Below are 23,941 nucleotides of genomic sequence, written 5' to 3'. Positions count from 1 at the left end.
AAATATGGGGCTGCAGGCTGGTGGCAGGGGAGAAGTGATGTGTTTTAGGTGTGCTTTAGGTGTCGTTTCTGAATAAAAGAAGAGTTTTGGAAGAGGAGGTTTTCAAAATCTCAATTAGAAAAATATGTATCTGTTTACAGAAAAATGAAGATTCTTCAAAGTGCTTTTATATTAAAGCAGCTGCCTTTTGTAAGTAATCAATAGAGAATTGACTCAGGGGTTTCAATCCTGTACCTTTTTGAAAAGTAATACAGTGATGTTACTTATTTGATATTGTGTGGTACTGTTAAAATTGGCCTTCTGATCTTCTACCCAGAAAACTGAAGGATAAAAGCACCAAAAGACATAACTGGAAGTATAAATGTTTCATCCAGTATGAGACAAATTATCCTTATCTTAAGGTAAACTATCTGAGAGAAAATTACAAATGCAACACTGTAGTTCAGTGCCCTTGTATTTGTGGAAACATCTCAGTGGGCAGTCAGGGAAGAATAGGTCTGTGCTCCACGGGAGGTGTTTGAGGTGGTTTTATTTGTGTGCGTGCGTTCCTTTGTTTTAATGCAGCATCAAAACCTTTACATCCAGTTATTTACCTTCCACCCCTAGACAGTACTTGTCCAGGCCGTGCCCTGTCCCTGTTGTGATCCCTACACCTCTCATGGACCAGAGACCACCATGTGACCACCATGAAGGCAGGTCACCCTTGGTGCCTCTCTGCTGTCACCAAGCCTTTCTTTGCTAGATGTAAATGATGTTCTTCAGGTTCAGAGACCTTTCAGAACCACATAAGTAGAAATCTCAAAAATATGACTGTCTGAGTTCAAGAAGCATTTGGACAACACTCTCAGGCACATTGTGTGAATCTTGGGGTGTCCTGAAGAGGGCCACTGAGTTGGACTCAATGTTCCTGATGGATCCCTTATTGCCAAGCAAAATTAAAACCTGGTTAATTAATGTGTCCTTATAGAGTACACAAATTCAGGGTATTAATAATGGTTACCCTGAAAGAATGACACTTAGTAACAATGGAAATAAATGATAAAATAATCTTTCTTGATACCTTTAAAATCGGTAGTTTCAGGCTTTTAACTGAGTTTCCTCTGACCCCAGCTGTGACTCTTGATCCCACAGTATGGGGCTTGCTTGCATCCATGCTCCAGGGACAGTCAGGGGTAACTCATGTCAGGGGACTGCTTCACTGGTCAGGTTCTCGCCTGACAGCTCTTCACCTGGTCAATCAGCCCCTGCTCCCAAGATTTTGTTGTGTTTGGGAGTGAAATTATAACCCTTACGATTATGTCATGAAAAATGAACCTGGGCATCCCACAGTCATGAGGACTCAAACTACTAACACACATTTTCGTAACAGGGACTCTTACTGAACTTAGGTTTTCCAGATTTTGGAATAGTTTCATTGGACTTTGCTTTACATCCCTTCCTATATAAACGGAGGAATAGATGATACACCTGTGTATCCCCCTACCTCCTTCTTTCTCTCTAATTCACTTTGGTTCAATGATTTTAAATTAATTATATCATCCAAGTTGGTGCTAGGAAGCAGGGAGACATTTTTCATGTGTTGGATTCAATGAAGGTACAAATTGGATATTTTTCTGGCAGAAGCTGTTTTCCTGCTTTTTCATGTGCTGATAGAGGATTTAGTTTCTCTCCTCTGCCCAGTGCTTTCAGGTAAATGAATTAAAAACATTTTAACTGGGTTAGCCTTGGTAGGAGCAATGTGCATTCTGAGAGGTATCTTAATAGCTGGTAATATTAAATTTCATTCTTATATGGGGTGAAATGTGACCCAGTGATACAGCCAATGGCATACTTAGAGTGAGCACTGGGATTTCACTCCACTGACCTTTTTGGGACTCAAGCTGGTTATTATGTTCCCCAAGCAGTGTCTTTACATTCCTGGCATTTTCTTTGCTTATGCATCTCACATGTTTACTTACAAGGTAAAGAAAAGCTACGGACTCAATGTGTTATAATAAAAAGTGAGGACAATTATCCTTGTTATATGCCTACCTTGCAATCATTTTTGCCCTGCTTTGCTTGTTTCTCATCTACAGATTAAACTGGTGTCCTATTTGTGCTTCCTAGACAAGTACTGAGACTAAATAAGCAGTAACCTTTTCCAGCTGAACGTAACCTAGGAGGTGAGAGGAGTGTGGTGGAGAAGGATAACAAAAGGTGTCCATGGGATACTCCTCAAGGAAGCAGAGTCTTATGAAATGAATGCATGCCTAGTTCCTGCTATATGAGAATGGTTCCAGCTGTGTGAGGAGTCAGTAGTACAGATTGAGTCAAATATGATTAGCATGGCAAAAGGGGAGAAATTGGCTTAAATAAAACCAACTGAGAACATTATGAAAGAAGCCAAGATTGCAGTAGGAAAAAGAGTTTCATAAAGAACATAAACAGAACAAGACTGTGCCTCCAGGCATGTGCTTGTATTTAGTGGAAGTGTTTAGCTCCAGTGCCTTGGGCAGTGCTAGGGGAAGAGTTGTGCCTTGGAACGAATCTGCCTTTTCCCTGCTCATTGCCCTTTTCGTCTCGAGGGAAGGGGCTGCACTTCCCCACAGAGAGGAGTGGTGCCAAGTTTGCTCCCTGGCTCGATGCTTCTGCTCCCTGCTCCCAGCTCCCAAAGCTGGCTGTAGCGAGGAGGGAAGGAGCCCAGAGCTCGCCAGCTCTTCAGAGCTCATGGTAGTCAAGCTACAGGGTGAAGGAGGGAGAGGGAAGGTGGGTGCAAGAGCCAAGAAATATATTCAAGGATCATTGTGTTATGCATCTGTGCAACTGCAAATTGTTTTGTGCACTGAGTGAGTAAGGAAAGACGTAAGGGCAAGGGAAATTTGGTGTCAGACTAAGTTTGTATTGTTTGAATGGAGAAAATGTTTTATGTTTTATGACTCCATGTGCAGCAAGGCACATGAAGTAAATATGCCAGTAAATTGAGGAGCACTTTCCTCCTCAAAAGAGAGTAAATATTAATGAAGATACAGGTGGTGTGCACACAGATGCACACACAGAAGAAAATACAAGAGGAAGTAGAGCAGTTATAAAAAGCGAACTCTGGAAGAGTTTGATGGCTGCCTTCCCAGAGGTTTTTGGTGGGGGGAAGGTGGAGGAAAATGCAACGGCAGCAACAACAAAAGAAAATCATTTCAGGGTTTTATAAACTCCTGAGGAACTGGGAGACGAGACTGAAAGGAAGTGAGCAGCATCCTCTTCTTAACAGATAAAAGGGAATGTGCTGTAAAAAGCAATATTAAAGTTTGATCTCCTTGCTGGTGACATTTCTGTGATTGATTTAGGGCAGTCCCTATGCACAAGCTGTAACAGGTCGTGCTAGGTCTAACTGCAGCATCTTGCCACAACTCTAGAGAGGCAGGCCTTGAGGACTGGCAGCAAGGGAACAGTTTTTGCTGTGGTAAAGACATCTCAGAACTTAGTAATGGGGCTCAGGGCTAGGTGTCAAGGACAGAAACTATTTCATGCTTATAGCCAAATGCCTAAGGCACGAGCCTTTAACAGAAGGTGGTACCACAGAAACCAGAGCTGTGTGGGAGACATTTTAATTTAATTTAAACCCAATGCTGCCAACCACAAACCCATGTTTGGCTTTTGTGTGGATGAAAGTTCTTGATACTAAAGTGAAGCTCCTTCAGAGCAAGGCTGAAGCTTCCCGCTGTGCCTCACTCCACTTCTTTCCCACCCTCAGATAGGGCTCAACCCATGCATCACATGTTTCTTGTCACCTTGTAGGGGGCTCATAGCAGAGGAGCCTTTGCTTATCCCGTTGAAGGAGACGGGGAGAGGCTTGAAGGACTGTCCTGGCTTGCTCTCCCTGGAGGCAGGCTTTTGGGAGCCTCAGAAGGATGTAGCCAAAGGAAGGCTATCTCCAGCTGTGCTGTGTTTCATGGCAGGCACTGGCCAGGGCACAGAGAAATGACAGCAGAGAAACTGGGCAGCTTTGCAGCCATTCCAAACCACCAGGAAAAAGTGTCTTCTGAGGACTGAGTTACTTCTTAGAGATGTGATTGCAAAGGCTGCCTCTTTCAAAAGGGTGGTGTTTTTTGTCTCCTTCACCCTTTGAACCAGCATTTCCTCTTTATGTGACAACGGGGTGCAGGAATAACAAAAATAAACAGAGCCCAACTACAAAATGATGCTTCTACTTAAAGTCCTTAACAAAGGATTCTCATGTTACTTATATTTTAGCTATTTACTTGTATACTCATTACAAAATATATCTTTTAGAAATCCTTTGGCATTACCAGTGAGATTGACTTGCATAAGATATAAAAAAATTATGTCTGGATCTGAGGGAGAAATTAATCTAGACGTCAAGTTTGGAGATCTAGGTTTTAAACTGAGGGAGGATCACACCAAGCTGCCACTCTCCCATACTGCAAGAGCTGATCTGGTTTGCCCTTTGGATCCCATTGTCTCTAGTTCATCCAGACAGTAGAAGATTAAAAGTGTCCATCTTGGAATCTGAAAAGAAATCAAGGTGTTGCTTTGAGTAGGAACCAAACGGAGCAACTATAAGATATTTGCCACAGGGGAATGAAGCAGTGTCCATGAGATTTACAAAAGAAGTAGACACAAGTGGTTTCTTTAAAAAGTTAATACACTAAAGGGCAAGATACAGGAAAAAAAAATCACAATTTAAGAGGGGCAGCGATTTTGCTTATATTTCAAGCTAGCTTGTATTTTGCCACCAATTTTGTGTTTTAGAGAAGACTGATGTATAATACAAGCAAGGACTCTGGCAGCAAGGTACTCAGTTACACAGTACCTTTATTTGTGTGTTAGAATAGGAGCCTTGAGGAACATAATGCTGAAAAGAAGAGATTGTGCTGACTTATTAATGAGAATTATTCCTCCTTCAATTTTATTCTGTAGTTCTATTTTCAACTGCCGTGTAAGTGATGCAGTGTCTGGACACTCTGATGGCTTCCTATTGTATACTTGAAATTGTATGTCTTCTGTAAAATTTATGCTAAACCTCTTACAGTTTTTAGGAAAAGAAGAAGCCTGTTTCATTTGCTGTCTCTCTGTAAACAAAATGTAGAAGGAATTCTTCTTTTTTTAAAGTTCATGATTTGTGGCAATAGAAGTCGATTTTTTAAAAATGTGATTAAGAATAAATATGGAAAGACGATTAAAAATCTGTCAGATCTCTCAGGAATAGGTGTCTAAGAATAAAATTAACTCTTTCCAGGACAACAGAACCAGGACAGCAGGACTTGTACAACAATTTTTATGCAATTCCTCTTCTGCCTCAACATTTCGTAGCTAAAAATTTTCCTTCTCCACTTTGAGTCCAGAAAACTTTTTTATATCTGAGTTGAAGTTACCATAAAATAGCAAGATTCTGAGAAGTTTAATTAGAAGGCAAAATAATGAGACTTGTAATAAAATCTGAGGTCCTAGCTCTAAAACAACAAAAGGGGGGGGGGGTTGTGGAGCTGGAAACACATAAGTGAAATGAAGCTTGGTGGGAAAGCAAATTATTTTGTAAGATGTGTATCTGTAATACTTGATGCATACTTTTCTCCTTTTTACTTGCAGCAAGATAGCTGTTCCTCAGTTGATCATAAAATGGGTAAAGAATTTAAACTAATTTTGCAAATGTAGCATTTGGTAGAAAAAGAGGTAAATAAATCGTGTTTATGTATCTTGTCAGGACTATAATCTCACAGCATCCTGTAAACTTGTTAGCATCAAAATCTTCATATTAATGACACAGTAGATCACAAAGACCAGTTTAAAAACCATTGTTTGCTGCCTACTTGGATTTCAAATCTGCCTATGTGTCTGCCTGCTCTGACAGAGCTGGTGAAAGGAAAAAATTGCCTTGTGGTGACTTAAGAATACAAGTTTATTTTCTGAACTTTCTCCTAAATAGTTACTTATAGGGAACGGGGGGGGGGAGAGATAAAAAAGTGTATCCTCACAGATATATGTCTTCAGAACTCTGAATCAACTATGTTTAACCCAGCAGCGGAGTTAAGGCTGTTGCAATCTAAGTTGACAGTCTGTAAATATTTACCATCCGAACCACCCTGTATTGTTTCTTTGTGCTGTCAGTTCTGTGGAGCTAATTTTGAGTTGGTGAGACGCTGATGTAGACAGGAGTGTTTCTGGGCATGTGCTGCACTCCAGTGCCTGCTGTCGCAGCACACACCGGTCAAGAGCTGCAGGAACCTGCCTGCTGGGGAAAACAAGATGATCAGTTGTGCTGTGGAGCTTAGCAGCCCCAGAGTTAGGTAGTAGTGTTTGCTGTTGATCATACTCGGAGATGAAAACCTGACCCTACTGAAGTTAGTAGTAAGAGTTCCAGCACCTTAGGGTTAGAATTTCTGTTTCTCTTCAGTAATAGTGTTGTGAAGCCACAGTCCTCATGTGTAAGTACTGTGCTCCAAAGTGAATTTTTAAACCCAGCATATCATCATTTCAGAACAAAATATAATCCTTTTATTTAAATTAAAAATTAGAATAACAACTTTAAAGTCAAAAACCTAGGCATACACAAATTTATTCTTTTGCTGGGGTTGGTGATAAATGGAAGATTAAAATGTGTTAAGGTATGGCCTTTAAGATAAAATTAACTTAATCATTCACTAATACTGTATTTGTTGACATACTAATTTATTTTAATAATGCCTAAGACAGTCTCAAGTTAGTGTAAACTTGATAACATGTTTATAAAACCTGAACCTAGGTTGTTTTGAACTGAGATGTATGGTTGTAAATCATTGCAATCAGGTTTTTAAGGATATTGAAACATCTAAAGGTTCAGGTGGGCTTCAGTAGAATCACAGAAAATGTCACAGTAAATAACTCCTGTTACCAGGCACTTTTTTTGCCAGTTTTATAAATAACTAGGCCCTTATAAACACATGTAGCATTTCCGAATGTCTTTACAGAAAGTAAGCTGTCAAGTTCTGGCTCTGTGCTTTGGAAAATGGGTGGGAGAGTTAATAGATTGAGCAAATAAAAACAGCTCTGCAAAGTATAATGGAGTGGTGGGTGATAAAATCAGCCTGCTGACCTGTTGCTTGGGGTAAAGCTTGCTAGCAAAGGCAGTGAAACAGCAGCACTTAGTACTCATTCCAATAGGCTCTGGCATCCTCCTGGATTATTTCTTGGGGTGTGAAACTCTACAAGTGGCTGGATGACTGGAAACCTGGAGGCTGGCTACTGTGCCAGTAGTGCTTCTCTGTGGCTAAAGCAGCAGAGAGCTCAGTCTAGGCTAGGTCCCTTTACATTGATCTTACCACCAGCCAAGACTTTAGGCTAGCAGAACTGGTTTACTTTATCCTGTCAAGGAAAGAATCTATTTCTAAACAAATTTGCAATGCTGGAGGTGGGAGTGCAAAAGAGTAAAAGTTAATGTGTGACTCTCAAACCAAACTTGGTAAGAGTTTTCTCAGTTGCTTCTGTCTGCAGTCACTGTCTCAAGTAAGATATGTTTGTTCAAGACAAAAATGCAAAGATTAGAAGAATGATCCGTTATCTAATTCTTTTTGTAAAAGAAAAGATTAAGTAATTTAATAATCACAGCTGGGGGAAAAGTTGGTATGAAATGCTAGTTCAAAAACCTGAATTTTGCTGCTGCCTGCTGTAAGGGACATGACAAGGAAGCTGGGCTCAAGCCATTTTGGGTCTGACCATAATTGTCCATTCTTCATATTGTTTTTCTATCTTCCTTGGCTAAAACGGACTCCTGCAACCTCCCATGGGCACCCCAAGCTTCTTCTAGCCTGACATAGGTCTACTGATCCTTCTTCTGTCAGGGCTTCACCTTTTGCTCTGCGATGCAGGGCAACAAGAGAAGAGCAATTTTGTTTACTTCCTCCTCCCAAATCTTCCTGCATTTTGCATTCATTCATATTTGTTAAAGTGAAGGGGAACATACAAATTATTGTTTTTCTTCTTTTTCTTTCTTTCAACTCAGGAAGATGACACACTGATTTATTGTGAAAATCACATATTCTCATTGAATAATTTTTAAACCTAGCTCACTAGTTCCAGAATATCTGTTGTGCTGAGACTATCTCATGAAAGCCTGACATGATACAGCTGGTGCTGATGTTGGGGCCAGTTCAACTGAACAGTATCCCTGTCATTCCCTACTGGTATGAGAGGACCCAGTTTGTGGACTAGGTTGTGAAGTTATTGGGAAACAATACAGTAGTAACTGGAACAATGCATGTATCACCCCTCAAATGGATTAAACCCACATATGTGGCTAGGTGACTCCAAGCTTTGTAATAGCAGTTTCTGCACTGAAAACATTGAAGTTTATCTGACAATTGCATTGACTATTAAACCTTAGTGTTTCTGTATGCTCTCACTCACATTTTCCTGTATTGATACTGTGCCTAATTTCATTCCTCTTAGCAATGCAATTAATAGCAAGCTCTGAGAACTGCAAATTTAGGGAATGCATAATATCAAAAAGCTGGATTCCATCTAAATATGTTTGTAGGTGCACTCCTTGATTGGAACATGCACTGAAAATCTGCAAACAGATTGATCTATGTTACTGTAGGAAAACAGCCAGAAGCACTACAGCCTTGTGTCAGAGAAGAGTATTAAACCTGTGTAATTCCCAAAGTCCCTCTAGTTTTCTGACTGCAGGGAAAGTTTCATTTCCTGCTGCAAGATCTTTAGGAAGCTGGGTGTCAGTGACTGTAAGTAGGTTAGCTTAGCCAGCTGTACCTCTGTCTGTATCATTTTCCTTAGCTATCAGTTGCAGAGAACCGAGAGAGTTTTTTGGGACTTTCTAGTAGCTGTCACAGTAGCAATGCAGTTGTAGCTTGCCAGGATATATGCAAGCATATGTACCCAAACTCCTACCATAGCATATAACCAAGGACTGGTGAAAATTAGAGGAGGAAAGATGCAGTTTATGGGGGGTTTTTTTGTGCATGTATGTGTCATTTCATATCTAAGAGCCTGTTATTAGAAGAATTTTATGTCTGTTTACCTGGAAATGTGAATAGATGGCTTAATATCATAAGGTGTTAGGGATTTAGATAGCTGGAGCCTTGGTATTTCAGGAGCTTTTTATGCAGCAAGATTTCACACTTATATTTTCTCTTCTGGTTGTAAAAGTAATGTCTGCCTGCAGAGTGTTTTTCAGGTCATAAATCAAATTAAAGAAAAAACACGCATTTTGTGTTACAGATTTTTGTTTCCAGATTTTATGTTTAAAAATCACTGGGTTAGGAAACACTGATAGGGTAAGAACAGGATATAGACCAAAAAACAGGAAAGAGTAGAATCAGCAAATTTCACTTTTTCTGTCTTTTGCTTAATGATTAATGGGATAGGCATATAAAGTATATAACTCCAGGAAACTTAGTTTTTGTTGTTAGTAATACCTATTTTTCATATTTTTTATGATGAAATTTGTTGAGTGGGAAATTGGAGGAGCTGGCCTTGTGAGGCCCCTCCCAAATGGAGCTGTCCTGTGATGCTGTGACATGTGCAAGTTGGTAGCCTGCTGATGGAGCATGAACACTGCTCCTTCAGAGCTCAACAAGAGCTTTTGCTGTATGTTGTGTAACATGAAACTGGGCAGAGGGCTGTGTGGTTTCGGGCAGCTGGTACTAGGAACAACATTCAAGGTAAACTCTAAGCCTTGCTGCTAATCCTAGAGGCAAGCAAAAGGAAATGGTGCAGTCATGTGACTTCACCAAGTGTATTGTAAACTGAATAATGGGTAAAAAGGGATTCTGAGTTGACAGAGAAGATTAGTGCTACTGGTGCTCCTTGCTGTGGTTTACTGGGATAGAGGGGGCTCTTGTCAAACATTTAAGTTTGCCCTGGTTCTGGTTTTCTTTTTTCTTCATTTGTAGCCAAGAAATGTCTTCGTTTGTCTCCTGTCCTTCTTGTGCAGCGTTACACATTTGTAGCTTCTTGTGTGGAAATCAGTTACTTCCTTGGAATTTCAGGGAACTACATGTACGTTAACCAGTAGAGAATGCAGGAAAAAAGATTTTGAAAATAATTTCTGAGCATATGTCTAGTTCAGTTGTCATGGGAAACTGGATCTGTCACTTATGGATGGATGTTTTGCCCACCTTGTTGTAAGCTTCCCTGTGTATGGCCTGGGATGTGTTGAAGGGAGGAATGCTCTGAGATCATTTGTATCCAATTGTGAACTGCATCTGCACAGCTTCTGTTCAAATATTCAATAAGTTACCTTAGTTAGTTTTCAAGGCACCTCATATTCTCTTGATGCATATAGTGCACTTGGCCTGTAAGTATGTAAGTTCTAAAATACATTTGAAACATGAGACTTTGGTTCCACTTTATGGGCTCACACTTCGTGAAGTCACTAAGGGTAAGGAAAAAGTTTTAACATCCCAGCCCTAAATTATTCTTTCTCATTTGTTAAGGTTTTACACATGCCTTGATTTGTGACATAATTCTGTGACAGAACATGCCAAGTGTTGGTGATTTCCTAAGAGTGAAACTGCATCAAATTTTCTTGTGTTTATGTTCAAAGTGCTTTAAATAACCTCCTGTCTGGATGCAGGCTTGTTACCCCTGGTGAAAATGTCTGACTACTACACAAAATGTCCTTTACTTACATTATTTTTCAGTATGTTGCCATATAAACCATAATTTTCTTTATGGAAAAATACAAAGGAACTCAAAGAAAAGAAAAAAAACCCCAACCTTGTTGCATGATAGCAGTAGAAATGCAGGCTTTTCTGTGTATGTTTTGAGAATGTAAACAGATTGCTCAGCACAGGTTTTATCTGGTCCTTTTCTGAAGTTCTTTGTAACTTTTGCCTGGGAGTGAAGTATAGAAAAGTTAGCCTTTTAATAGCAGGATGGCTATTTCATCATATATTCCCAGTTTTGAGAATTTTGGTTTAAAGGCAAGTGGAATATTGAGTTCTTGGGGGTTTTTTAACCTAGAAAGTAGAACAAAATACCTTGAACTACAATTATGTGCTTATATATAGTATTTGAAGTAGACTTAAGCCTAGCAGACTGATTGCTTTGGTATTAAGATTTTTGAATGGGAAATGCTGTTTGTGGAAAGCCAACTCAGCCAGTGGTCAGTGGCTGCATCTCATTTCAAGGTCATCAAATGTGTTTTGTAAGGAGATGACCCTTTAGCTCTCGGAACTTCTCCTGGAATCACTGAGCAGTAATGCTTCTTATTACTGGATTTCTGTGTAGGAATTTTTAAAATATATTTTTTTTTAACCTCCAAAATTAAGAGGATAGTATTGGTTTAATTTAAATTACAAAATACATGTAAGGTAGGCTACCATTATTTAATTTATTGACCATTTCATTTTATTTCCCAAGAAATCAAAAGGGGGGAGATTAATTCATAGTAGAAATCTGAAGAACTAGTTAATACGAGGGTGTTTTCACTCTTCTCTCTTCTCTGCCGTACTCTTCTCTTAATTAAGATCCAGCCAGATTTTTTGTTCTGCTGTTTTGCTGATGGAGTTCATCTTGAGATGTAGAATTCGCTACCAAAAACAAGCAGTAGGAAGTTAGGCTTTAATTCAGCTTTAGAAAAGCAATTTTGTTCCCTTTTTGGCAATTCACTGCATCCTTCTAATGCAAGGTCACTCTCCTACAGACTAAAATGTCACCTTCCAGCAGGAGCATGCCATGAAGAATTTCTAGCTGACCACAGACCTGAAACATGGGTGACAACTTTACAGAAATAGAAATAATCCCCCAAGAAGTGCTTAAAATTTTTCAGAGCTGCTTTTTCTAGTGTATGATTGTACATTTGGCTCACAGCAGGCAGGTTGTATTCATATCAAGGTATGGAAAAAAATGCAAAATTTACTAAGCATAAAAATGAGAGTCCCTTTTGCTTTTCCAAATGCAGTGTGCACAATTGAATTTTAATAACTATATACACCTCAAATTTTTATGGCATAAAATGCACAGTTGTGTAAAAGGTGGTGAGAAATTATATGCTGTACTGTTACTTTTATTTATGATGTGGCTTTACAGCATTGTTTCCAGTGCTTGACTCTATACTACTGTAAACCCTCACTATTAGTAACAGTGCAGTCAATGAGCTAGACTGCACTTCTATCAGAGGCTTTGTGGGAATTTTTTTTCATAAGGCAGAAATGGCAAAATTCCTGAACTTCTTACTGAAACTTAGCAGTGAGTCATGTCTGCACGTTACTGCAAAACTGGTAAGAAGACAAATATTCATTGAGAGCAGAAGTAACAGCACTTAAAAGCAAGGAAAGAACCATAAAAATCATATAAAATTCAACATCTGATAATAGTTGTGATTTTGTCAGGGATTGCATTTTATGAAAAATGAATTTGGTGCCTCGTCTAGGGGTATGCTATGTAAGATCTTCCAGCATGTACTAGGTTGAGAGAGAAAAAAATTAAAAAGGTTTTTCAGAAGATTTAGAAATAAATATCAATAATTATCTGTATTAAATGAGAAAGAGACAAATATCCTTCATATACTTTCATTAGTTTGTTTTGTTGGACTTTTTTTTTGCTCCTGAAATACTGAGTAGGCCTGAGAAAGCCTAAGGTCAAAAACCCCATTAAAACAGAGAAAAACATCTCTCACATATCTGCTTTTCGAGACTTTCACTTTCTAGTGCACATCAGCATGAAGCTAAAGCATCTTACAGAACAGAATGTCAAAGAGCCTTTCACAACTATCCAAGTCCCAACCATTACTTGCTGCTTTGGGTATTTTCTGGCTTTAGCAATACAAAATTCTAAAGGTTAAAGGAATTCCTTCGGGACTTGGATCTCTAATGGAGTCAGTGTGCTTTAAATGAAAAGTTCTGTCAGTCTAAAAGAAAGTATGATGGAGACTTTTGTTGTCTAGGAAGTGGGGGCACATCCTTAACAATAATGGATGTAAAACATAGAGGGAGAAGAGACAGGGAAATGAAAAATGTGACCTGTATCAGATAGTTAAAAAACCCCCACCAAACCAACCAACCAAAAAAAAAAACCCAGAGCAAAACAAACAACAGACATGAAAGTTCATTACCTGGACAGCAGTGACTGTAGAAAATCAGAAAACATGCACATTTTTTTGCAAAAAAGGAAAAACTCAGCTTACATTGAACAGGACAGTGCAAGAAACAGCTATATCAGTGATGAAGAGTTTAAAACTTTTTGTGGCATCAGAGACAAGAAAGGAAGCATTCCAGGGCAGGCAAGGTCCCTCGAGGAATGACAAGACCTTTACCTTGCCCCTTTTCCAAGGCATGTGGAGATTGTTAATGCCTGGCACAGACCAGCACTGCCTCACAAGGTTTGTTTCATCCCTTGTCCCAGTGTCATGCCTGTACTTTTGATAGTTCTGGGACTTTTGATAGTTCATAGAGAACACCAGTGGCTCTTTGAGGAGCCAGCATTCAGTGCTGAGGAGCTTTCTATCTAACTGAAGGCAAAAAACATATTGTATAGGTACTTCTTCACTGCTCTGTTTGGTTACATGTGTCTTTGCACACATCAGGTGGAGATGAGAGAGGAAAACAAAGATGCGATTTTGGAAGATACTTGGTGAAAAATGTTCTGCACATAGACCATTAGAACAGAGCTTGTTTGGAGGTAAAATCATGTTGTGGTTTCAGACTGAGAGGAACCATTCCTTGTGTAGTGAGATGTGTAATGGATACAGAGCACATTTCGAACAGTCTGTGGTTTTTTCTTCATTGCTCTGTCCTGCCTGTGATACACACAGGAGTCTGGAATGAATGCCAAAGTGTTTGGAGCCCTTGAGTGGCTCATAAAGTCCATGAATAGACTCTTCTGGCCATGTGGAACTGCCGTCTTTTTTTTCCCTGATGAAGTGATGGGCACCTGATGCTGTATTTGCTGCTTGTGTGGCAGGAGAGCTGCTGCGGAGTGTTCCCATGGCAGCCGTGGAATCCCTGGTAAAAGGGATCCATTACCCTTCAGATCAGCTACACGGTATGGATCCTTGTCGTCTCATGACTGGCAGCAGGAGCAATGACTTGTGGAGGAGGAATTCATAATTCATTGGAGTGTCTTCTCAACCTAGGCATAAGCTGCCATTTAGGCATTGGGGAGATGGAAGCTAATGAAATCTATGACAAAAACAGTCTGACAGGTTTTTCTAGAAATGTAGCTCCTCTACAACTGTGAATTGCCATAGAGGAGTTCAATATGAATTTTTGAGTTGTACATGAGGTTTTTTCTGCTCCCTCAAAGGATTTAAAGGTTGAGTGAAGCCCTTAGCATCATTGTCTATTTGGAGTAAGAATGAGTGGCACTTGGTGAAATCGTGAATAATTCAGAGCATCTGTGGTGGAAGGTGGGGACAGGAGTAAAATAGTTTGGATTTTTTTGCTTCAGCCAGAGTTTGGGGAGTAGTTAATGCCTAAGAAAGAAAAACTTTGAACTGGAGACAGTTTCTGAACAGCTGGTGCAAGGCAGCCTGGCTTCATTCATAGACCTTACTAGAAAAATAGAAAAAACTAACACAAGATACAAGGAAGGTGAATACCTTTATTTTCTGAAAAGCATTTGCATTTGCCTGGTGATGCATGATGCAGGGAGAAAATTCCAGACAAGCCTGAAGAGTACAGTAATGTTATTCTGCCTTTGGCCAGAGCATGGCTGTGGGTGTCAAAGGGCAAAAATATTTTTCTAGCATTTTTTTCTTATGATTAAATAAGAAAAACAGTCTTGGACAATGATTCTACTGTTAGTGTTTGGTTAATTACAAGCTTGAAACTCTAAACTCATTTGTGGGATGATACTCATCAAATCACACACAAGTTCAAAAATAGCACACATTTAGATGAGGACTAAAACACTTTTGCTTTCTTACCCATCAAAAGATTTGAAAGCATGTGGGGTGTAGAAGATGAAGGATATCTGAAGTCATGAGGGTTCCCTTCTGTACGTACATGATTTAGTAATAAGAGACCCAGTATGAATTAAGTTTTTTAGTACAGCAGAGGGTGTCTGGGGCAGTTAATTTTCTTCTTTTGTGTTTCTGGTAGGACTACTTCTCTGGGGGTTTATAGGACTCATCTCTACAAAGACAAGAAGTCTTTCAGTGTCCTTGATCTTGCATCCAGGAACTATTGTCCATCATGTCTGCGTGCCCCTCAGGAGAGTTTCAATAGCAGGGTATGATGATTGATTTTGATAGCAGCTCTACAGATTTTTTAAAACTTTCGTTTCTCGTTTTTTAAGTTTAAGTGGTAGGATGGAGGTAAAATTATTGCAGTTGTCTTCTGGGACAGGAGAGGGTGAGAACTGGATTGAGAAAGAAGGGTTTCATTCCTGAGGCAGTGAAAGATTAAATATCATAGAGAGACAGTTACTGAACTCCACTTGTGTCACAATAATGTTACCTATTTGCAGATAGACATGCCCTGCAGACACTTCAGGTGCGGTGTTCTTCCTTTTAAAAACTAATAATACAAACTGTTTTATCTCTGGAGTTCCTCTCAGTACCTCATTGGGATTGCTGTGGCTAGAATTACCTCTGTGCTTTGGAGCTGTGTGTCCTTCGTAAGCCACTCTGGGAGTGCAGTGTGGCTTTTGTTCATGATGTCTTTCTTTTATGATGGATGGGAGAGGGATTGACATATGTATTGGCACGTGGGAAGCAGAGAATTGGCTTTTGGACCAATGGAGAGTTGAAATGAAGCCAGGCTACATGGTAAGACTCAAAATTCAGACCTTTTTTCTCCATGTGGTAGCATAAAGGAAGCCAGCATATCAACGCTGTTAGTCCATTCGCAGTGCTGAGTTGCTTGTATGATATGGTCGGCCTTGTGTGAGTCACTGATGCCCCTGCAGATAGTGCTCTCAGGAAAAAATAATTCCTGTACATGAGGAAGTACTGTGAGAAACATCAAGGTGTTAAACAAGATGATTCCTGGACATTAAATATCCAAATAGTAAACACTGCATTATAATGTGAATCCCCATAATAAGTGTTTGTAACTTTAGCCGTCCACCACAGTTGAAGCAGTTCAAGGGATTGGTATAAAAGAAGATTAGAGCATAATCCTCCCACTATTTTAATCCAGCTGAGGAAATCCAAGGTAGATGCTTAAAAAGTTACTAATATCTAAAGAGAAAGCATGCATAGAATATTAATATTTCAAATTATTTATATTTAGGAAAGTCATAGGGCTCCATATGGTTCCACACACAGAGATTTTACACAATTATGAAGATTTTTGTCAGAAACTCTGTGGATAATTTCAGTTTTTGATAGCCTGTGAGCTAACAGATATTCATTAACTAAAAGCAACACTGGAAGAAAATAAAGTATAGAAAAACAAAGCTAAGGTGGTTTTTTTTGGTTTTGTAGTTGTGTTGAGGGGGAGTTTTCAAGGGGAGCTGCTTTGATGGGAACATTTTGGAAGACATGCCCCAACTAGAAAAGTTTTCAAGTAATCTTAGACATCAGATCACAAAAGCAAATGATAACAAGTTGATAGATGGTATCTAGCCCAAAATTCTAGAGATTTTATAGTAAGTGAGTTCATTTGATAAATGTAGTGTAAAATTTCTCACTTTAATGGTGCTGGGAGCTTGGAAAGTGTTTGTGCTTGTTTTGGTGATTCTAGGTGTTTTGGAAGGGACTACAGAATAGGGAATAAATAATAAGATTATAAAAATTGTTTTATTACATTACGCAGCAGTATAAAAATAAGGGCTACTATTTGTTGTAAGAGGTTGTTCTGAGAGTGATAAAGAATTCATCTCCAGATTTGTATGCTTGAAATTCAAATTTTTGATGTATATACAGGGTGCAGTGCTAAAGCTCCAAATTATACCTAGTGGAGAGCTCGTCAATAGCTGTAGAAATCTGGCTGATTCAGAGGTCATTCTTTAGCATAAAGGTGAACCTCTATCCCTTCACTAAGACCCCTGACCCAGAGATGGTGTTCAACTCCATCTCGAGGTACCTTCTGTATTTCTGCCAAAGAGGCAGAACCCATCACTGTAAGTTGTAACCTGAGTGGTTGCTCAAACTCCTGTCTCAACAAAGGCATAGAACTGGAGGGATTTTGGAGAAAGAAAGACAACAAGAATGATCAAGCCTGTGAAAACCTTTTATGTTAAATAGCTGTATAGGTCAGGACTCCTTAGCCTGCTGTGGAGATTGTTGGAGATGATGGTTGTGGAAGTTAGAGATCTACTGAATTACAAGTGGCATGGTGAGGGTGGAAAGGGAGACATTGTTCACCACTACAAGTGTGAGAGGGCAGCAAACAGAAAGTGGCAGGCAGCTATGAGAATACAGATAGATACCTTTTTTATACCAGTGCCAGTCAAGGAAAGTGATAATCATAAAATGAGACCTACTAAAAAACAAACCCATAAATAGATTCTTCCCTTCCCACCCAGGAGAGGAATGCAAGTAGGAATGAAGGTGACTATGGCCAAGACTAACCAGGTTTCTGTCTTCTTCAAATTATAGGGTAAAAAAAAAAAAAAAAAGAGACCTGGATATTTTCAGAGTTGCTACTAGTTTTTATTACTGTTTTAAATCTGCCAGCAGAGTGCAAGCTGGGATTCCTGGGCAAGGCATTAAAGGCTACCCTAGAGATAGGACAGACTCCCAACTCCGTGTGCAATATTCCTAAGGAATAGTGTTATTTGTTCCTGGAGGCTGAACATAAACTTGGTCTCCATCTTTGGGGAAGGTAGGAACACTAATCCTGTGTACTGAGTGTTGTGCCCCATTAGACATTAAATATGCTAAATACAATTGGGACATTCTGTTTAATTGAGTACTTTCTGTTTTGTCTTTGCCTGTGAGCTATCTGAAGAATGCAGTTTTTGTTCTACCATTCTTTTTTGCTTCCTTGCGGCCATATGTGAGGCCATGGAGTAAACAGAGATGAATCTGAATAGAAAAAAAAATAGCTTCTAATTTTAAGATGAACCTTAAGTTTACTTTCATTGACACAGAAGCAACTGTGATGTGAAGCAGAAGATGCTGGGAGAATGGGAATACTGCTTTTGTGTCATTTTATGCTGTTTTAAAATTATAGCCTGAGAGTTTAATTTCTATTGGTTCAGGGAAGCACTACATTTATAACAAAATTTACAGGCTTGGGCTATAGAGGTGGCACAGTTAAAAAGTCTGTCAAGATTTCTGTAGCAATGACCTATTGACAGGAATCTCCAATTGCTGGTTAAAAAAGTAAGTTTTGGGCAATATTATATGCTTATTGGTTGACTCTGTAGATGCTTTTTTTTTTTTTTTTAATTGAATTTTTCAACCTATTTAAACATTTTGTTCCACCTTTGAAAGAAGAAATGGTGTTGCTCTCTGCTTTCATCATTAACACTGTCTGAACTGCTCTGGACATTAGGCTTTAATAGTATGCTTTAAAAATTCAAACTATTCTAGTTTTGCTCTTTAATAAAGAAGGGGATAATACTGCAAATTTGCACTTCTTGTTAATGCATGCTTTATGCTGAGTATGCTCTGCATATCACATAAAGAGCATACCACTGGTACAGTGTGGGAGGCTTTACATATGATCTCATGTTTCAGGTCATTCCTCAAGCCCAGGACAGAAAAAAGGCTGACCTGAAGGTGTTTGCTGTGGCAGAGCTATTGCCTTATCCATCAGAATGTCACTTCATAGGGCACATTGATTCCTTAAACACCACTTCAGTAATCACCACGTCGGTGATTCAGTGAACTGATTGTTCAATGTGAAGCAATTCGGAAAGATAAGGTTTTATACTTCTGCAACAAGAATGTCAAAATCAGGTTGAGGGGATATTTTAGCTAATCTGCCTTGTTTTCAGACCTCTGCTGGCATGATGCTGGCCTAGCTTTCACAGTGAAATTTGGCACTAAGAGCTGTGCTCCAAAAGGCTCTCCAACAGCCAGTCCCGTTGCTGTGAGCAAGCAGCGAAGGTGATGGACAGCATGCAGTGAGTAACAGCAGTGCCAGTGCTGCCTCTGCAGCCAGGCTTGCTGAAGTAGAAGGTGCATTTTATTTTTGGTCTTTGTATGTGTGCAAGTCTTCCATGAATCTAGGCAGTCTTGGTGTGCCCCTCCTTTGCCTGTGCAGGAAGGAACTGGCAAATGGTGATCAATGATCTGAGGGATTTATCTGAAATCACCCAGATGGAGGCAGGATTTGGACAGGGATCTCCAAGGGCCTGATGATCTTCCTCACCACTAAGGCATCCTCTTGACTTAAAGACAACCAAGATGGCATTGTTCTTCCCCCAAGTGAAATGCCTGACTTGCTTATCATTTCCCCCAGAGCCTTTTATGATCTTTCTGGCGCTTATCTCCTCTTTGCCATCTTTTGCCTTTCGTAGTGTGCCACTGAACAGAATCCTTGCAGACAAGCCAAATGATATTCAACAAGTGAAGGGAGGTGTAGAAAAATGCAGTTCACTTGGTCCTTTTTTCAGACTGTACAGGCAGCTGGGAATCCTAGTCACCTGAGTATAAAGACCTTGCTTTATTGTTATGACGTGTTTATTATTGAATTACCCAATAGCTATAGGAAAAATTACGTATTTCTTTTTCCCTGTGGAGTCACTGTGAATTTGCACACATGTAATGTAGGTGCATACAGTGTCTCAAGTGCTAATTTGTATCCCACTAATTATAAGAAAGTCTGGAGGAGTAGATCAGATGTAGACATAGTTAACTAGGACAGTTATTGCCCATCATATGTTATATGGTTCTGACACCATTAATGTTTTAAGGGCTCAAAGAAAACTTTCAAGGGAATTGGATTTACCTTAAAATCCAATAATGCTGTAATCCATACAAAGATGAGCCCTTAATTTGAATGCAGAGAGTTAGAATATTGATCATCACTGTCCTATGCTCCTACAAATTACCTGATAGTTTGATATGCTTTACTTGGGAATTTAAATGTCACTGTATCCATTTAACAGATGGTGAAACTATAGCACAGGGTTTGTGAAACACGTCTAATTAAATTCAAAAGTGTTAAATGGATGGGTATCCATTTATATCGTCTTGATAAAAAAGGTTATGTTCTAGGTGTATTTAGTTAACTGCAGTGGTTAAGATTCCAAATACTCTGAAGTGTAATTTGAAGTCTGTAGATGTAGTTAAGCTGACATTCTCACATTGTGAAATGGCTCCTGTCTAAAAGAAGGGACCCTTTCTTTGTCTTTCAAGCATATGGAGAAAAAGGAATGTTTATGCTCAGCTTAGCAAGAAACTGCATGAGACAGTGTTGAAAGTATTTTGGATTTATTCCTTGAATTACTGTTTTTTAATCAATTCATTGGATCAGAAATGGGCTAGTTACATTTATCTGGGGTAGCATATCTGAAATTTATGTGTTTGATTAGCCTTGAAGAACTGTAATTTTTTAAGAGTTCTAGCATTTTCAATATCAGACTTAAGCTGTGCCTTATGGCAAATACCAGTGTTTGAATATGCTAACAGAAATGTTTTTCTACTCCTTGAAGATAGAGTACTTAATGTAATTGGTAAACCAAATGATACCTAGCACTCTGTTGTAATGCTCTACTTTACATGTAAATTATATTTTCAAGCACCAAATTTTTTCTCAGTTGTGATTAATCCTTGAAATAAAGGGGGAGGGCAAAGCAGCTAGTTTGTTTTTAATGATACATTCCTCCTTTGGGAAAGATGAACTATGCATAACTTTGTTGAATTTAGCAATTTACAATGAATTGTTGAGTTGTCCGTGGAGACCAATTCTGTTCCTTCAGGAGAGTTTGTCAGGTTACATTGTGCTCTGTTTCTCTAAAGGAAAGAAGCTCTTATGTGTCTCTCTGTGGCAAGAGGTAGTAAGTTCCTTGCTACAATTTGAACTTAAATAAATCTAGCAAATAAAACTAAGCTGTAATCTATTTGATGGGTGAAGAAAAGACAGAGGCAGAGAAGACAACTAATTCAAAACATTCTCTTATTTTGTGTGGATTTGGTTTGCATGTCAAAATTTCAGATTGTATTCGGTGTTGGGTCTCATTCCTATTTGCCTGTCTGTCACATGCTCTTAGCTGGTCTTTAGCTTTGTTGGTTGCCTTGCCTCCTCTTCCTGCTCTTTCCCATTTTCAGATTGTACATAGATATTAGTGGCTGATTAATTCTGCTAAAAGACCTGTTTGCTGTCTTCTGAACCTCTTAAGTCCCCCGGGAGAAAGTGGGAATGTGCAGTAACATCTAGCTTAATCCCTTCAGGTGAGGGGGAAAGCATCTGTGCAAATGTTGGGGATTCCTGTGGGAAACTATGGTGGATTCTTGCTGGCTGAATCTTTTTTTGTGTGGAGTCAGTAGAAAACACCTCACAAAATATTTCAGATTAGTGGAAAAACACTGTCACTTGGGAGTGCTGCTGGGCCCTTTTTTGGGAGAGGGAATACTAGCAGAGAGTGCTGGAGCAGTGGGATGTAACAGTGTGTGGGCTCAGAGATGCTGCAGGCTTTTAAAGGTTATTTAGTGGAAGAGCTTAATGGATAATGATCAAGTGCAACAAGATTTACATATTCAATTTAGTGTGTTATGCAGCAGTGTCATGGCCTTCCTTCATTCCAGCACAAGAAACAAAACATGGTTTCCTAGCAGTGAGAATGTTGATGCCCCTCCTGGTGCCAGGTGTTGCACTGTGTGTGTGATCTGCCGTGATGGAGTGGGTGGTTTGGTTTGATGGATACTTTTTTTTTTTTCTAAAACTGTACTGAGAGCTGGCATTTGAACAAGGAATGGTGATGAATGAAAATGCTCCCCATCCCTTTTATTAAAAACTACTGAAAATTAGTATTGTGTATGTGGGACTGATGGGGAATGACAAATTCACCAACCAAAGGTTTGAATTCAGACTGTTAGAAATGACAGTGTATCTATCTCTCTACTGATTGAAAGAATACTATAAATGTAAATAGATCTGCCAACCTGTGTTCCCCTGCCTGCGTTTTGACTCTGTATTTCACAACTGTGAAAGTATTTGGATGTCAAGTGAATCATGTGAAGTACGAAAGAGAAATAACTTTTTTTTTTTTCTGTCTCTTCCTCTCCACATTTCCCAAAACTGCAGCCACAAGAATAAGTCTTCAGGCTGGCCTCACCCTTCAGGGACCTGGAGCTTGAACCAGGGGACACCTTATGGATGGGAGATGACGGCAAACAGAGATGGAAGAGACTACTTCATCAGGTAAGTGGGCAGAGTGAGCTGTGCAGTGTGTGGCACAGCGCTGCAGCCCTTCTCTCAACTCTATTACCTTAGAATCCTAACTCCTGCTTCAGCCCTACACAATTAATGTTCACCGGTTTGGTTTATGGCACAGGAATAGCTCAGACTGTGCTTTACTGCACTTGGCTTTGGTACTTGGTTACTTCATTTGCTCAAGAGAATGCTGATAATATAAGGACCTGTAATTCTTTGAAGAATTACAAGTAAGGTCATTAACAAAAGATAAGTAAAAAATAAAAATGCCATGTTTAAAGAACGAGGCAGGAGGTCAGTTCTGACTGAGACTTCCAACGCTCCTCCATCTCTGCCATGTGAGGTCTTTTGGTTTGTCTAATAACTATACTGGTAATGAGAAAGTGTATGTTTTGATCCTGTATAGTTAATATACTAATTCTTAGCTTTTCCACATTTTTTTTAGCTCTGGGTTGAAAATAAATGTCAATATGTATGCTAAATCATAAACATAATTGGCTTTTCCCATCGGAAACTGTGCATAATTATTCTTTAAAATCACTGAGATGGCTTGGATAAAATACATCTTGCCATTCTAGCAAATGTACTCTTAGACAGCTTTGGAACTTCTTCACTAAAAAGGAGTGATGGTAGTGAGTTAGCAGAACCATTGGCTGCTTGGCATTCATTGCTTTAGCTTACATTTCATTTTTAAGGTTAGCATTTTGATTCTGTTCTTGTGAAGTTTTTTTTAAAATTATTATTTCATTTTTGTCTCTATCAACCTATTTAGAAACTTGGAGGTACTTGAAAAAGTCATGGATGAGAATTAGAATTCTTTTAACACAGAATAGAAGGATCAAGCTTATTTTTAATTGACTGTTAAAAGTTCTTAATTTTCTCAAGATCCTTCAACTGCAAAAAAAAAAATGTAAAGCATAAGAGTGAAGATCCTTGTTACTGTGCTTTGCTTTCCTAGCCCTTTTGTCCAGGGGGTGTGCCTTGGCTTCCTAGGAGTCATTTGCTTTTGGAGCCAAAGCAAGATTTGTAGCAGCCTGGTGACCTGAAGGCTTTCAAGATTTAGAGCAATTTCAGACCTGTCCAAATTGGAACAAATTTTCTGGGTTAATGAGGGCTCAGAAGCTGACTTTGAAATGTCAGGTTCTTCCTTCAACAAGTATTTGTCATGCTTTGGATGTCTGAAAGATGGACAATGTGAAGCTGAATGCCAGGCACAATATAACTGTATTAGCATAGGTTTTCTGCCTGAGTTAATTAGGCTTGTGAAGAAGTATAGGTGAGCCTCCAAAGTACTGTGCAGATCTGAGACTGTTGTTTCTGTTACTCAGGTTAGTGAAGAGACCTGCACATCTCATTCCTATTTTCTGTAGACTGTTGGTATGTTCTTCTCTGTGTGTATGAGATTCATTTGAAGGATTAATATCCTGATTCTGAGGACAGGCACTACGTTTGATATCTCTTTTCTCACTGGTCACATAATGGGATGCTGCACTTGTGTACCTGTCAACAGTTGTAACTTACAAAATGCAGTGCCTTAGTACTCATTAATTTTGCAGTTTGGGAATGTTTACTAACCCTCTGTAGCTAATGATTATTTTGTTTATTTTTTGGAATGGCTTTTAGTACCTTAAAGTGCCACATCCCTCTCTTAAATTGAGAAAACTGCATCTAGGAAAAAAAATCGATAATGGAGTGCGAAATTATGCCTTAAGTAATATTAGGCCTGTAGTTGTCTT

At 39.2% G+C, this 23,941-nt stretch overlaps 1 protein-coding gene across 3 annotated transcripts in view; it reads left to right on the top strand.

Moving 5' to 3' along the window:
• The window catches only part of FRMPD4 (FERM and PDZ domain containing 4), a 343,499-nt gene that overhangs the window by 203,963 nt on the left and 115,595 nt on the right, over nucleotides 1-23,941 (top strand). For all 3 annotated transcript variants that reach the window (XM_017728505.1, XM_017728504.1, XM_008629290.2), the window contains exon 2: nucleotides 22,077-22,193. In XM_017728505.1, the coding sequence (XP_017583994.1) occupies nucleotides 22,077-22,193 (117 nt within the window). The remainder of the gene's footprint in view (nucleotides 1-22,076; nucleotides 22,194-23,941) is intronic.

Source organism: Corvus brachyrhynchos, unplaced genomic scaffold (assembly GCF_000691975.1).
Source record: "Corvus brachyrhynchos isolate BGI_N302 unplaced genomic scaffold, ASM69197v1 scaffold11, whole genome shotgun sequence".
NCBI lineage: Eukaryota > Metazoa > Chordata > Aves > Passeriformes > Corvidae > Corvus > Corvus brachyrhynchos.
The sequence above is the reverse complement of the archived record's forward strand: the minus strand, read 5'-3'. Positions and strand labels throughout refer to the sequence as shown.